Source organism: Leptonychotes weddellii, chromosome 10 (genome assembly GCF_054177405.1).
Source record: "Leptonychotes weddellii isolate Sample4059 chromosome 10, ASM5417740v2, whole genome shotgun sequence".
In the NCBI taxonomy this organism is placed as follows: domain Eukaryota; kingdom Metazoa; phylum Chordata; class Mammalia; order Carnivora; family Phocidae; genus Leptonychotes; species Leptonychotes weddellii.
Window position 1 is genome coordinate 54,277,688 of NC_138378.1, and position 17,232 is coordinate 54,294,919.

The 17,232-nt window shown below is 37.9% G+C and overlaps 1 protein-coding gene across 15 annotated transcripts in view; it reads right to left on the bottom strand.

Annotated features, from left to right (window-relative positions):
- THADA (THADA armadillo repeat containing) overlaps positions 1-17,232 on the bottom strand; it is a 328,075-nt gene that overhangs the window by 296,841 nt on the left and 14,002 nt on the right. For all 15 annotated transcript variants that reach the window (XR_014149251.1, XM_081833473.1, XM_081833472.1 and 12 more), the window contains 6 exons: positions 15,672-15,892; positions 13,397-14,103; positions 11,361-11,512; positions 7,575-7,730; positions 6,738-6,860; positions 2,863-2,986 (listed from right to left, as the gene is read on the bottom strand). Coding sequence is in view for 14 of the 15 variants with exons in the window: in XM_081833473.1 (XP_081689599.1) it covers positions 2,863-2,986; positions 6,738-6,860; positions 7,575-7,730; positions 11,361-11,512; positions 13,397-14,103; positions 15,672-15,892 (1,483 nt within the window). In the remaining variant the exon portion in view is untranslated. The remainder of the gene's footprint in view (positions 1-2,862; positions 2,987-6,737; positions 6,861-7,574; positions 7,731-11,360; positions 11,513-13,396; positions 14,104-15,671; positions 15,893-17,232) is intronic.

Here is a 17,232-nt window from a genome sequence, read left to right on the forward strand (position 1 = left end):
TTTATTCTAAGTGAAAAAGGTACACGTGGCTTATTCTTCTTGAATTAGGATATACTTGAGGAAAGGTAGAAACAATTTTGACTAATCCCAAATCAGAGTCCTTCAAAAAATAACATAAAAACCCACATTCTAGTTCTTGAGATAAAAGGTAAAGAATGAATTTATGTTTTCCATCCTGTAATTCATGGTCATGCCTCTTTAGCCTCCTTTAAAGTTCATGGCTAAAGGGGTGCCTGGGTGGCTCAATTGGTTAAGTGTCCAACTCTTGATTTCAGCTCAGGTCATGATCTTAGGGTCATGAGATCCAGTACCGCATCAGGCTCTGCTCTGGGCATGGAGCCTGCTTAAGATTCTCTCTCTCTTTCTCTCTCCTTCTACCCCTTCCTACCCCCTCTCCCTCTCTAAAAATTAATAATAAATAAAGTTAATGGGTAAATGATGGCTTGCTCCATTTGCATTACCTCCCAGTTGTTTAATTAACATAATTACTGTGGTATCAGTCACTGCCCAATTATATGCGACTCATTCATTAGGAAGATGACTGAGGTTATTTACTTTATAAAATACACTTAGATATGTTAAACTACTCTCTCAATTAAAAAATTACCAGTGCAATTCAGGCTAGTGTTATTTCCCATACACCTAGGTGCAACCATAACTATATTAAACATACAGAAAAATTTTTGTTAAATGGATCATCAATCACTCTCAGGTAAAACCTTCTTTTCTTTTTTTTTTTTTTTTGAGGTCAAGGGAGGGATCCCTTTTTTTTTTTTTATTTGAGACAGAGAGAATGAGAGACAGAGAGCACATGAGAGGGGGAGGGTCAGAGGGAGAAGCAGGCTCCCTGCCGAGCAGGGAGCCCGATGCGGGACTCGATCCAGGGACTCCAGGATCATGACCCGAGCCGAAGGCAGTGGCTTAACCAACTGAGCCACCCAGGCGCCCAAACCTTATTTTCTAAATTCAGTTACAGTACCATTGAAATTCCCTTAACTGATGGATACCACTGTATTCATCTTCTGTGCATGCTATAACAAATCACCACCAACCTGGGGGCTTAAAACCACAGAAATATACTTTTTCACCATACTGGAAGCCATTCTGACTAACGTCCAATCAGTCCAATATGAAGGTGCTGGTGGGGCCATGCGCACTCTAGAGGCTCTAAGGGAAAACTCATTCCTTGCCTTGTTCCACTTCTGGAGGCTGCCAGCATTCTATGGCTTGAAGCCGTATCACTCCAATCTCCACATCCACTGTCACGGTGACTCCTCCTGTTCTGTGTGTCACATCTCCCTCTGTTCCTCTAACAACAACAGCTGTGGTGGCATTTAGGCCCACCCGATAATCCAGGATTATCTCATTTTAAGATCCTTAATTGAATCATATCTACAAAAACCTCCTTTCTACATAAGGTTCACATTCACGGGTTCTAAGGATTTGATGATATCCTTTGTAGGTTGCTTTTTGGCCTACCACACTTATTATCTTAATCGGGTGATCAAATTTATCATCATGACTAACAGGACAACCCAAACTCATGTACCTCCTGATACGATGCCCAGAGAAGAACACCGCATTACCTCTGCTATATTCCTGCCCAAAATGCCCAACCTGAATCAATCATGAGGAAACAATAAGGCAAACCCAACTGAAGACACATTCTTGCAAAACGTTAATGTCATGAAATAAAAAATTTTCCAGATTAAAGGAGGCTAAAGAGGCATAACAACAAAATGCACTGTGTAATCTTGGATTGGTTCCCAGATCAGAGTAAAAAAGGCCACTTATTGGGACAACTGGCAAATTTTGTTATGGATTATATATTAGATAACAGCATCATGTCAACATTAAATATCCTGAATTTGATCATTGTGTCATGGTTAGAAAATTAATGAAATGGAGATAAACCAAATATAGCAAAATATTAACAACTGATGAATTAAGGTAGAGGGTACATGGCTGTTCATGAACTATTCTTGAAACTTTGCTGTTGTTGGTTTGAATCTTTTCAAAATAAAAACTTGAAAAAAAAATTGTGTTCTTCAAATGAAGCAAGGCTGTATTAGCAGCAAAAACTGTCCTCCTCCCTGCCAAAAATTTACACTTTGCCTACAAATTTAAACTAAAAAAAATAATAATAATAATAAGGCAGCTATAGTGTAAAGCTCCCTGGTCCTCTGGCCATCCCCTCCAATAGCAGGATATTTTTCTATTTGACCACAGTCAGGAAGACTGAGCACAAACAAGAAATCCACATCAAAATGTACACACTCAAGTACAGAGATAAAAAGAACTATTTGTTGTCAAAAAGGGAAAAAACAGACTCGAAAGGAAGCTAACTGTTCATCCTCTTGAGTAACCCACAGGAGAAATAAAGGGTATCACTAAACCAGAATGCCTGGAAATGACATCCTCATGTTGTCTTTCTGAAACCAGACTGAGACTTATGAAACTGACAGCATATAATGGAAACCACATTTTAACCACAAAGACTCACTGAGGAATGCTATACATAAACTATTATTTTTTTAATTTTTAAAACTTAAAGAACAGATTGTACACTATCTTCAAACAGCAACACATGAATTGGGGGTTGAGAGAAGCAACTCTTCTCATAATAAGCATAATTCATGAAAACTGGGGTTTTGGGTTGGGAAATAATGATCACTGAAAACAACTTCTCAGCCTTACATCTTTTACTAACAAATTTAATTATGTCCAAGTAAGAATTACATATTGAGAATAAAACCTCCTGTAAGAACCTAAACAAAAGACAACAAAACTAAAACTTAAAGTAAAACAAAATGTTGAAAAAATATGTATTCTTACTTTCCCCAAACATTATTGAAAGCTTACCTTCTGGGACAGGAAAAACTTCAGCTACTGAGCCTAAAATGGTTAAAGCTGAAAATCTAGTTGGGTAGGAAGACCCAGGAAACAGTGCCTCAAAAAGACGGTTGCAAATGGATGACATGAAATTCTAAAAAAAAAATAATAAATAAATAAATAATTACAATAAGTATAATCTTTAACTCATAATAGATTATTTTCAAAGTAACACCTTTAAGAGTGGGGTTCTTTTTTAATTAACAGGGAAAAGATTTTTAAAAACAATATTAGTTATTTATTTTGCTTGACAATTCAGATTGGTACCCTTGACCATAAGCTATATCATGACTTCAGTGAACCCGACCTTTGTAGGGTCAACAAGAAGTACAATTCCTATTGTCCACACAAGAAAATCCAATACCCAGCACCCATTTTTGGTAAAAGCAAGATCTGTGCTAAAGGTATATGAATATTGGTTTTCTTCACCAGAGATGTTCAGGCATCAAAGGCATGTATATTTTTTTTAAGTTTTTAAATAACCAAAAAAAATCCAATACAGACTACTTGATAAATATGGTAAGTACAATACTTGATAAATGTGGCTATAATGACACAATTCATAAAAAGATCCAACTATTCCACTGTCTTCTATATTCCCCTTTGATACTCTTGCTCCTCTACCATTCTGTTTATATAAATAATTAAAAAAATGCAAACTTTTAGTAAAATGCAATTTAAAAAAAGAATGGGAAATAGTTTATCCAAGATAAAGTCTTCTTTCTCTAGTTAATAATTATTATTACTGTTTCTGGATACGACGGAACAGAAAACCAGAAAACTTATAAGGAAAAGCTGTGATTCTCAAGCATCTCACATATACCGCTATGCCCTAACAATGTATATTTGTAACTGAGCAGCACATAAGCAGTTTTAGTCCCAACTGATACCAGAAAAGATCTCAGCATTTATTCTTTGGTCAATGACATACAGTCTTGGGGATTTATCCTATAGGCCCTTATAAGACCTAAGTAAGAGTTTGTTAGTTTATTAAATCTATTGGGTTTCAAGGGAATAGGGTAGTTATTGAGAATATCCTAAACTCATTTTTATTATAAATTAGTACAGTATTCATGTTAAAGGGCAACAAGTTCATCCTATGGGAATGATCTTACCCTAACTGTAGTACCATTTATATTTTTAGAAATAGTTCTTTCCTTCAACCACACTGTAACCATAGTGGAGGCATGGATCACAGTTCATACATTTATATCCCTAGTCCTAAGCATATTGTCCTGAACATACAGAACGGGCTCGATATATGCTTTTGTCACTTTCAACAGCTCCTAGTGAGGCTTCCAAATACTTTAGCCTAGCACTCAAAATCTCTTTAGAGTACTCAGGCATCTTCTCTATTTGCCTTTAAGGTTTTTTGCTGTGTTATATAGGTAAAGCTATCGAAATGTGACATTAAAATTATTAAAAGTGATAGATTTCAAATTGCAAATACCCATACAATACTTAATTCTATTCTGCTACATTGCCAAGCACGGGAAATGAAACAATTTCATTGTTTCATTGAAACTACAACAATTGTTAGTTGAGGGAACTCAACTACAGATATGAAATTGATTTGTACTTCCAGCTTTGTCACTTGTTAGCTGTGTAACTACAATATGAAATTCCTGAACCTGCACAGCAGCTTCCTCATAGATAAAAATAAAAATACTTTACTTGTATTCGTAGGGAAACAAAGAAACTTTATTTATTTGTACATACACACACATGTTAGTCAAGCTCTGTTTTGATTATTAGAGCAAACAACAAAAAACATCCAATACGCAGCCCCAACTTGACTTTCGAACTCATTTCCTGTTACATCTCTTTTGTTGCTCCAAGCACCTTAGGTGTCATTCATTACAACAGTGAATTCACCGTTCCCCAAATTCTCCCTGTACTTTCTTACCTCCAAGTTTTCAATTAAGCAGAGACTAGGGAAAAAAACTATTCAGATTTTAGAAGCGAGAGCAGATGTACATAGGGGTCTGACTAGCACTTAGTAGCTGAGGGATCTTGGGCATGTTACTCAACTTTTCCAAGCTTTAGTTTCTCATTTTCTTTTTAAGTAAGCTCTATGCCCAATGTGGGGCTTGAATTCACAACCCTGAGATCAAGAGTTGCACGCTCCACCGACTGAGCCAGGCAGGCGCCCTGGTTTTCACATTTATTAAGTGAGGATAATAATGCCTATCTCACAGTTTTGTTATTAAAGATTTAAATGAGAATGAGGGTACAAAGCATTTTGTAAATTTAGAAGTACTCAAGCTAATAATATCAGTTATTTAGGCATGAAATAATCTCCTTCACTAGACTAGAAGACATCTTTTCCAACTAAGAGCCTCCTCTTCTCCCCCAGGACTTAGTCTATTGATTGGCACCAAGCCTACCACACACCATGCATGACACCCACTATTACAAAGATGATAAGTAATTTAGTGCCAAAGTCACAATCTCCAAAAGCCACAGATGACTATAGTTGGGAGGAAATATCAGAACCATGAGATTGACTCAGATTAAGACTCTAAAGGGCTAGTTTTCAAAAACACATATATTCACAAGGTCAAACTAAGAAACCATGCATACGTGAAAATTCAGAATGTCAATCCACAACATAGGTTTTGTGTTTTAAGTACTTAACTCAGTTTTCACAAATGTCATTTTACCCCTTAAAAAAAGAAGCAAAAGAGCTGTTTTCTTAGAATGTCTAGCAATGATCTAAGAAAGGCTAACAAATAATTAATTTGTCCACACACAAAGCAAGTGCTCAGAATACACTCTAGTCACTTTTAATGACTCCCAGTGAGGCTTTTTAGGGTGATTTAGAATTTACAGCTTTCTCATTTAATCCTCAAAACCAGCCTTTTCAGAGAGGTTACTCATCCCACTTACAGTCAAACAGACTCATCAAGTAAGCGAACTAATCAGTGGCAGAAATGGGACTAAACCCATGTCCTTCAAGTTTAGGTTGTCACTTTCCAATCTTCACTGTTTTAATTTTTACAGAGATGAAGCTGACTTCATCCTTGGTATAGGAATATTCTTCTTTAGATGATTTTTTACCTTTCAAGTATAAAATTGAAAACTAAGGGCCATCCATAGTAGCGAGTGTATCATGGCTCCAACATATCATTAATTTATTACAATTGTTTCCCCACATGAAATACAATACATGAGCTCTGTCCTCTATCTGGGTCTTAGAAGACAGTAAGATTTCTGCTTCTGAGAGGCTATATTTGGAGTGAGAAACCAGTGAAAAACTCATTCTGTTCTGATGGACAGACATGTAAGGTTGTCAAGCTAAGCTCTGGCCCAGACTGGAGCTGCTATATCTGGGGTTCCATCATCCATCCCATTAACACAGTGCCCTGAAACCTAGCCCTACTCTTCACGCTCCCTCCAAATGGGATGGACAGGAACCTCTACAGCTGGACCACAGACCAGGAGGCACCAATATCAAGCCACTGTAAGTCATATTAGTCTAAAGGGGAAGCAGGACCACATACAGCAATCTTCTACCCTGAGGAGGGATGGAGGACTTCTGGGCCAGCAATTACCTTTTTGTTAAACTACTAAATTCATGTGGCCCACATTAAGCTGTAAAGGATTGAGGTTAACCCATTACTGTTATTCTGTAACAGGCCTCAAGTCCAGCACTGATTCCATGACTCAGGGTACCTCAAGAGAAGTATTAAAGCACCAGAAGGAGTATGTAAAACTAGCTTGAAGGAAAGAAACACAGAAACAACACCATTCACCACGAGACTTCCATTTATTTCCCTTTAATGTTTATTCATAATTGTTCTATGTTTCTTAAATACCCGTATGTCTAGAAATGGATCACCTACCTTATACTGCTGTAAAGAAACAGAAGGGTGCTGTTTGGTTAACTCATTCTCTGACTCATGTTTGGATCTACTTTGCTCCAGTTTATAAAGCACCTGAGAACTTTCCTGTATCCTACAAAACAACTTTTGAGAAAAAGAAAAATGAAGCATACGTAAGCCACATTAATCTTAAATGTCAGTCTAAAAAAAGGAAAAGGACAAATTTTCTAAATTCTTTAGACTAAAACTTCAAGCAAAGAAAGTACTGGTTTCTAAACTCTTAATATTTACAGTGTTTCTGACAGAAAATTAAGACATTTTTAAAACCAAAACCAAATACTACTGCAAACCAGAATACACAGTCATTAAATCGTAGTTCTATTTCCTTTAGGTTGGCATGAAACTAAAGATATACTCACTTCTATAACTCTCCCCATTCTTCATCCCATAAATGAAGCATGTGATTAAGTCGAGTTGAATCAGTCAACAATGACCATTTCATGAGACCCTTAAATGATAAAACTACAAGGGCATCTTTCTTCCTCTCACCAAAGTTTTCTCAAAATACCTTTCACCCTGAAAGATCCATCACTACATTTTTTTTCTTTCCAAAAAAAAAAAAAAGAGTTCAAGTTTGATTTATTTTACACCAGAATGGAAGGGCTTTACACCCTGGACTTGAATCTCAAACGTAAACTCTATGGAATCACAGAATGGTTCAGACAGGCCATGAAGGGATGTGGCAGTCCGAACCCATGACCATTATTCCCACACACTCCCAAAATCAGAGCTCTTTTCAAAAATGATTTGCAGAGCAGAGTTCACCACTTTCCCGTACTTTCTGATGAGAAATTCTACCTTTTTAAGAAGAGAACAAATCTGCTGTCGTACTCCTGGGGACTGACTGTTAAGATTGTATGTGATAAAGAATTGAATCCACTGCATTTCTTCCATGGAAACGATTTCTGTGCTTCGATTACTTTCACAAAGCAAGCCTAATGTATCTATCCGTACCTAAAACACATCAAGCAATAAAATGTTAATTTTTCAATGAAATAAGCAAATCATAAACTACTTGACATGTTTATTTACATAAGCTACCAAAGGGGAAAAAAAAAAGAGTAAACCCCAGTTTACCCATGTATACTTCAGTAAGGTTCCCTCATCCCAAAGATCCTAGGGTTATAACTCATATAAAATTATTTTATTAAATGTGTAAACTGGGTATTTGTAAGCCAACAATCTTAAAGATTCTTATTCCATGGTAATGCTCAACTTCATTCTTTTTTCTCTACTTTACCCCAGGACCTCATCACTCACTTTTTTTTTTTTTTTTAAGATTTTATTTTATTTATTTGACAGAGAGAGAAAGCGAGAGAGGGAACACAGGCAGGGGAGTGGGAGAGGGAGAAGCAGGCTTCCCGCGGAGCAGGGAGCCCGATGCGGGGCTCGATCCCAGCACCCTGGGATCATGACCTGAGCCGAAGGCAGACGCTTAACGACTGAGCCACCCAGGCGCCCCCCTCATCAGTCACTCTTAGATTACTGTCATGCACATCTAACCAGGCTCCTGGTTTCTTTTTGCTCTCACACTGGAAACTCATCTCTGTTGCCATTAATTCTACATCCTTGCTGGAGGCAGAATGGCTCTGGTTCCCGCTTACCAATTGAATGAAATCTGAAGTCTTCAGCCTAGCATTGGAGGCCTCCATAAAATAGACCAAACACTCTACTCCTGCCAAACAACATCCTAAATCATCCTCCAGACCTTGTTTTGTATTCTCCCATTTTGGTATTTTTTTGTGTTTTTTTTTTTAAATCATTTTATTTATTTTTTTCTTCATCATAGTAAGTGTACTCTTTAATTCCTATCCCCTATTTCCGCCATCCCTCCAACCAACTCCCCTCTGGTAACCATCTTTTTGTTCTCTATAGTTGTCTTTTTTTTCTTTCCTTGTTTCTTAAATTCCACATATGAGTGAGATCACATGGTATTTGTCTTTCTCTGATTGACTTATTTTGCTTAGCATTATACTCTCTAGCTCTATCTATGTTGTTGCAAATGGCAAGATTTCATTCTTTTTGATGGCTGAGTAATATTTCATTGTGTGTGTGTGTGTGTGTGTGTGTGTGTGTGTGTGTGTGTCCCCGTCCTCTTCTTTATCCATTCATCTATCCATGGAAACTACAGCTGCTTCCATAGGTTAGCTATTGTAAATAATGTTGCATGTATCCCTTTGAATTAGTGTTTTTAGATTTTTTGGGTAAAAACCCAGTAGTGTAATTACTGGATCATAGGGTAGTTCTATTTTTAATTTTCTGAGGAACCTCCGTACTGTTTTCCACAGTGGCTGCAGTAGTTTACATTCCCACTAATAGCTCACAAGGGCTCCTTTTTCTCCACCTCCTTGCCAACACTTGTTGTTTCTTATGGTTTTGATTTTGGCCATTCTGACAGGTATGAGGTGTTATCTCATTGTAGTTTTGATTTACATTTCCCTACTGATGAGTGATGTTGAGCATCTTTTCATGTGTCCGTTGGCCATCTAGATGTGTTCCTTAGAGAAATGTCTGTTCATATCTTCTGCCCATTTTTTAATTGGATTATTTGTTCTTTGGGTATTAAGTTGTATCAGTTCTTTTTTTTTTTTTTAAAGATTTTATTTATTTATTTGACAAAGAGAGACACAGCGAGAGAGGGAACACAAGCAGGGGAAATGGGAGAGGGAGAAGCAGGCTTCCTGCGGAGCAGGGAGCCTGATGCGGGGCTCGATCCCAGGACCCTGGGATCATAACCTGAGCCGAAGGCAGAAGCTTAGCAACTGAGCCACCCAGGCGCCCCTTATCAGTTCTTTATTTATTTTGGATACTAACCCTTTATTGGATTATGTCATTTGCAAATATCTTCTCCCATTCAGTAGGTTGCCTTTTAGTTTTCATGATTGTTTCCTTTGCTGTGCAGAAGCTTTTTATTTTGATGAAGTCCCAATAGTTTATTTTTGCTTTTGCTTCTCTTGCCTCAAGAGACATATCTAGAAAAATTTTGCTATGGCCAATGTCAGAGAGATTACTGCCTGTGCTCTCTTCAAGGATTTTTATGGTTTTAGGTCTCACATTTAGGTCTTTAATCCATTTTGAGTTTATTTTTGTGTATGGTGAAAGAAAGTGGTCCAGTTTCATTCTTTTGCATGTGGCTGTCCAGTTTTCCCAGCACCACTGTTGAAGACACTGTCTTTTTCCTATTGTATATTCATCTCTCCTTTGTCAAAAATTAATTGACCATATAATTGTGGGTTTATTTCTGGGTTTTCTGTTCTATTCCACTGATCTCTGTGTCTATTTTCATGCCAGCACCATACTATTTTAATTACTACCACTCTGTAATATAACTTGAAATGTAAAATTGTGATACCTCCAGTTTTATTTTTCTTTTTCAAGATGGCTTTGGCTAGGGGCACCTGGCTGGCTCAGTTGGTTAAGGATCTGCCTTTGGCTCAGGTCATGATCCCAGAGTCCTGGAATCAAACCCCACATCGGGCTCGAGTCTGCTTCTCCCTCTGCACCGTCCCCCCACCCCCTGCTCATGCTTGTGTGTTCTGTCTCTTGCTTTCTCTCTCAAATAAATAAAATCTTAAAAAAAAAAAAAAAAAAAGATTGCTTTGGCTATTTGAGGTCTTTTGTGGGCCCCATACAAATTTTAGGATTGTTTGTTCTAGTTCTATGAGAAAAGCCATTGGTATTTTGATAGGGACTGCACTAAATGTGTAGATTGCTTTGGGTAGTATAGACATTTTAACAATATTTGTTCTTCCAACCCATGAGCATGAAATGTCTTTCTGTTTCTTTGCATTTGTCTTGAATTCCTTTCATCAATGCTTTATAGCTTTCAGAGTACAGGTCTTTCACCTCTTTGGTTAAATTTATTCCTAGATATTTTATTGGTTTTGATGCAACTGTAAATAGGATTGCTTTCTTAATTTCACTTTCTGCTGCTTCATTATTAGTGTATATGAATGCAACAGATTTCTGTACATTGATTTTCTACCCTGTGACTTTACTGAACTCATTTATCAGTTCTAGTGTTCTCCTATTTTATATGCTGCTCCAATGCTTCCTCTCCTTTAATCACATTTAACGTGTTTCTAATCAACACTACCTACTCTGTTCTGAGACCCCCAAGTCCTTATGCATAAAGGGCACTTATATCTGTATTGTCTTCTAAGAGTTTCCAGTTGTTTTATACAGGTTTTCTTCTTCCTTCAACTAAAATTTAAATAGCCCGAAAAGTCTACACTTTTCACTTCTTTTTTTTTTTTTAAGATTTTATTTATTTATTTGAGAGGGAGAGAGAATGAGAGAGAAAGCACAAGCAGGGGGAGTGGCAGAGAGAGGGAGATGCAGGCTCCCCACTGAGCAGGACCCGCCCCACCCCCTCCCAACGCAGGGCTCAATCCCAGGACCCTGGGATCATGACCTGAGCCACCCAGGCGCCCCTACACTTTTCACTTTCAATTCTTCCTCCTTATGGATCCCTTAAAACAGTGCTGGGCTCGACACAGGGGCCTCTATATTGGACTGCTAACTGGATAAATAAATCAGGGATCTACTGTATGTATGAAATTCCCAGATATTTTGTTTACTTACTTGGCAGTGCTGATGAATTAAGCCTTGTTTTATTCTTGCACTGGACACAAGGTTCCTCCAGGCACCAGTTGCAGACTGAAGATGTCCATGAGCTCTAGCTGTTCGCAGACATGCCATCAAAGCTCCCAGAGCCCCTCTACTATTGTGAGACCCTAAGGATGGAAAAGATTGTTCTTGTCTCAAAAGCACAAAATAACACAGATAACTACTGTGCTATGCAACAACTGTCACAATTTTCATTTTGCAATTAACATTGTATTTCAAGAAATAAAAATCACAGTTTAAATTCTAACATGAATTAAAGTCCCTAGGATAAAATAATCATTATTGAAAAGGATTTGACAGTTCTTGTGTCAATCATTTCAAGTAAGCATAATCCCCTTATGTTAACTTAAAGAAATCATTATTTTTTGCTGTTTTTACCTTTTCCTTGACACTTAGAAATGAACCAGGAAGTGATTCAGGGGAAAAAAATCAGGTGGAGAAATATTTAAAACAGTAAGAATAACTAAAATGACTTTCAGCCAAAATTAGGGAAAACACTTTAGTGGCTAAATATCATTATTTCTCTAAAAACAAACACTAAACCTCTCTACATATTTTGGAGTTACTGTTTCTCCCTAGTAAAAAAGATAAAAGGAGGACTACAAGGAGCCTGACGCTTTTGGAGGCTAGGACATCAGTCACTACTAACAGGATAAGGAACCCTGGCTCAAAGGGAACACTGATAAAAAAAAAGAGAGACTGCTTTACTTCAGAACAGATTCATAAATCTTGAACTTTAGATGGTTTCTCAAAAAGGCAAGAACAATTGTTGTTAAAGACTACAAATAATGAAAAAAAAACCCAACTACAAATAATGGCTTATTTTTGTGTATAGGAATCAGATTTTTCCAGCTATCTCATGGTTACTTTTTGAAAGTTTTCAATTATTTTTAGTTGTAAATACTCTTTTTTTTTTAGAGAGAGTGCCTGTGCACCCTGGTGGGGGGGGTAGGCTGAGGGGGGAGCAGAGGGAGACAAATAGAATCTTAAGCAGGCTCCATGCTCAGCACAGTGCCCAATGCAGGGCTTGATCTCATGACCCTGAGATCATGACTGAGCTGAAATCAAGAGCTGAACGCTGGGGCACCTGGGTGGCTCAGTCGGTTAAGCATCTGCCTTCAGCTCAGGTCACGATCCCAGCGTCCTGGGATTGAGCCCCACATCGGGCTCCCTGCTCAGCAGAGAGCCTGCTTCTCCCTCTCCCTCTCCCCCTCGCCCTACTTGTTCTCTCTCTCTCTTTCTCTCTAGCACTCTCAAATAAATACTTAAAATTAAAAAAAAGAAAAAAAAAAAAGTTGAATGTTTAGCCAAATGACCCACCCAGGCATCCCTTGTTGTAAATATTCTTAAACTATGATGTAGAGTACCATATTTCTGCTTTGTTAAGCAGAATACAGTAATTTTAAGATTCACATGAGAAGTCATGGTCATCATTTATATATTAATTACTGAACTATGCTTTAATGCAGTGATTCCTTCAGGGTTACTGAGTTTCAGTGAAATGTTTACCCCCTATTCTAAATGACTACAGACAGTTGTTTCTTGAGGTCACACATCTACATTTTTTTGTCTCTTCCCTAGAGACAAAAACTTGCTGCTGCCAGTTTACCTGTCCTGATCCTTGCCGAAAACAATGTTTAATTACTATCTCAATCACTAGAATAAGAACTTATATAAAACACTCAAACTTTCGTTCCAATCTAACAACCTAACAAATAAGAACTTGGTAAAATGAATTAAAACGAGTAAGAAAGGGAACCTTATAATAACTGGAATCAATCCTTAGCCTGTAGAAATGACTTCAGCCAAAAAAAACCACTCCACTCTGGAGAGGAACATTAGTCTCAATCTGAAATCTCTATCGTCAATACCCTCTTTTACTATTTACAGAAGTGGTAATATTTAAATTTGAATATGGTCCACATCTGCCTAGCTACCTACCCTTAAACATCTTAACCAGAAATTACTGAAAGAACGATTCCTTTTCTTACCAGTTTTAGCATCAGCAGAAGTTTGAAGAATCTTTACCATGTAGCTTAAGCTTTCAGGGCTGCAGTTCAATAATTTTGGCAAGTAATAATCAATCACGTAAGATTTCTGATCCAGATTTCCTTCACACAGTATAAAAAGGAGAGGAGAAACCCAAGTCTCATGCCACTCATCAATCCAAGTACTGTCGACAGCCTGGGACTTCAAATGACTCTTGTGATTTCTGAACATGGTTTCCAAGAGGTCACTTGCATAAGGTACCAAGGACTGGTCTCCCATCACCTCTAAGATTTGTGATGGAATAGTTTTAGCTAGTGCCAAAATATGTCCAATTCCTACGTAATCTACTAAACAACCAAGGCATGCGTATTTCCCTTTCACATGCCATTCCAATTGCAGAAGACTTTCAGTCAGATCACAGATGAAACGATCCGCAGCCAAACCTGACGTTTCAGAGTCTGACTTTTCTTTAGTGAGCTGGTGCATTTGGAGAATATTTCTGAATATAATTTTGGTTTGGTGTCTCAAAGCATCCAGTGGATGTTCCCAGTGGGTATAGACATATTCTAAAAGTCTCCCAACTACACTTGAATTTCCATTCAGACTGTCCTTTAGGCTTGGGGAACTTGATTCAAGGACATGTATGGCTGAATTAGTCCAGGACGCCAAAATTCTAGACAGAAACAATTCCAGAGTCGATTCCTTGATCCTGAAGAGAAATGAACCATGTTATTATAAACTGACTAGTAACAGAAATTTCATTTTATAATCATCTAGATTTTAAAAATATAAAAGACAAAGAATGATCAGAAAATTCAATAATTATTAAATTTACAATGACAAAAAATTACAAACAAGGCCAAAACAGAGCTCAAATTTATAAATGAATCTTTTCATCTTATAGAAATAATCCAAAAAGGGACACAAGAAAACTTTTGGGAGTGATGGAAATGTTTATTATTTTGATTTTGATAATGGTTTCACAGGTGTTTCAAAACATACTGAGAGGGGGAGCACCTGGGTGGCTCAGTCGTTAAGCGTCTGCCTTCGGCTCAAGTCATGATCCCAGAGCCCTGGGATCAAGCCCCTCATCGGGCTCCCTGCTCGGCAGGAAGCCTGCTTCTCCCTCTCCCACTCTCCCTGCTTGTATTCCTTCTCTCCCTGTGTTTCTGTCAAATAAATAAATAAAATCTTTGGGAAAAAAAAAAAAACATACTGAGAGGGGTGCCTGGGTGGCTCAGTTGGTTAAGTGACTGACTCTTGATTTTGGCTCAGGTCATATCTCAGGATCATGAGATCAAGCTCCACATCGGGCTCTGCACTGGGCGTGAAGCCTGCTTAAGACTCTCTCTCTCCCTTTCCCTTTGCCCCTCCCCGCCAATCCTTCTCTAAAGAAATAATAATAATTTTTACATTCCTTTAAAATATGCACAATTTTCACATATACATAAGCTGAAAAACATGTAAAAATTATTTTAGAACACAGTACTTTTCTTCCTTTACCTACATATTCATTACTATCAAGTTGTAACTATGGTTTGACATTTTAAGCACACAATCACTTTCAGGCATTATGAAAAAAACACCAAAATAAACCACAAAACACAATCCAATGAAGTCTAAAGAGCTGGTTACAATTCTGGCTCAGGTGCTTATTAGCAATATACTCTTAAGTTTTAGCATTTACTTTTCTAACTTCACTTTACCTACTCAACACATTAGATTTCCTATCCTATCTATCAGACATGTGAGGCTCATACTGAATTACCTATGTTGACATTGTTTATAAACTAAAATGCAGCATTAGAGACTAAATGTTAACATTAACATTAAAAATGTTCAGTACAGGTTAACCTGCACCAATAATATCTGTAACTCCCTCCACTCATCATTTCATCTTCTCTTGGTCTATTTTCACACCCATTTCATTGCCTATATGTTATGTTCCCTTTTTCTTTTTTTAAGATTTTATTTATTTATTTGACAGAGGGAGAGAGTGCGTGCACAAGCAGGGGAACGGCAGGCCGAGGGAGAAGCAGGCTCCCCGCTGAGCAAGGAGCCCAGTGTGGGACTCGATCCCAGTACCCTGAGATCATGACCTGTGCTGAAGGCAGACGCTTAACTGACTGAGCCACCCAGGAGTTCCTGTTATCTTCCTTTTAATTCAGGATTATCCTGAGCACTTTTCATGGAATTACTAAGTATACTAGTTCAGTTGCCATTTTTGAAATGCCTGACAAGCAAAACAGAATGGGAGGCAGTAGCATGAAAACTCACTGTGAACTGAAGGTGAACAAGACATGCACAATATTCAAGAGCAGGGCCTCCCCACTTAGGCCCATACTCCCATTCTGCCAGTCCAACATGGTGAGTGTCCCCTGACACAGGAATAAGAGAGTTGACTGCGAGACATCAGTACAACAGAGGCTCCTGCAGCAGTTCAAAAACCAGTCGGGGATGCTGGTGCAGTCCACTGAACGGAGAAGCAAACTACTAATCTGGAAGAACATAACAGAGCTAACATGTTAAAAGGCCTCGAAAACTTTTCAGATATTTCAAAATGTAAATCCAAAATTCCCTTTCCCCTGAAACATCCTAGGAACCTAAAGATGAGAAGCCACAAATGTTGAAATTATTATATCAAAAGGGAAAAAAATTAAATCTAAGTACATGAACCATTTTTGCTGGTTTGAATGTACTAGTAGAGCAAAACATATCGCCACCTGCAGGTGGATGAGCTTAACTAATGCTTTTCAGAGGTGATTTTAGAAATCAAATTGCTAAATTGTATCCAGTGATAAATACTTTGTGTGATCTCATAGAAGAGTACACAACTATTTTGCAAAAAGTCAGGTAAATAGCTAAAATAAGTTTCTAGATAATATACTAAGGAAGAAAAAACTTGCTAGTACTGAATATAAGAATTACAGTCCAAATTATCAATTATACTTTCCATCTGACCAAATACACTGAAAAATTGATTCTAACATGCTTCCCATCTAAAGTAAAATATTTGGGGGGCGCCTGTGTGGCATGGTCGGTAGAGCATCCGACTCCTTGTTTCAGCTCAGGTCATAATCTCAGGGTCGTGGGATCCAGCCCTGCGTTGGGCTCTGCACTCAGTGCTGAGTCCGCTTGGGATTCTCTCTCCCTCTCCCTCTGCTCCTCCTGCTCATGCTTGCTCTCTTGCACTCTCTCTCAAATAAATAAATAAATCTTTTATAATTGAATAAATAAATAAAAGTACAACAGTTGGGTTATTCTTTTTTTTTTTTTTTAAGTAGGCTCCACGCTGAATTCACCACCCTGAGATCAAGGCCTGAGCTGAAATTAAGAGTTGGACGCTTAATCAACTGAGTCACCCAGGCTCCCCTGGGTTATTCTTAATAAAAAGGACATATTTATCAAAAAATAACGACTTCATGTATCTATACATTAACCTCTGCATACTTTTAATATTGTATCTCTTATAATACTGAGAGATGGAACAGAACAAACAGTACTAGAAAAAAACTAGAAGGATATACCCAAAAAAATGTTGATAGTGATTATCTTTGCAAGATGGATTTATAGGTGACTGCTATTGTCTTCTTTCTGCTTTTTCTGCATTTTTGGGCTGTTTCTTATTGTAAGAGAAAAAAAACACCAGAAAGATTCTGACTATGCAGAAAGAAATTTTTAATTCACTTCTTTAAAAATATTTTTAGGGCGCCTGGGTGGCTCAGTTGGTTAAGCGACTGCCTTCGGCTCAGGTCATGATCCTGGAGTCCCGGGATCGAGTCCCGCATCGGGCTCCCTGCTCGGCAGGGAGCCTGCTTCTCCCTCTGACCCTTCCCCC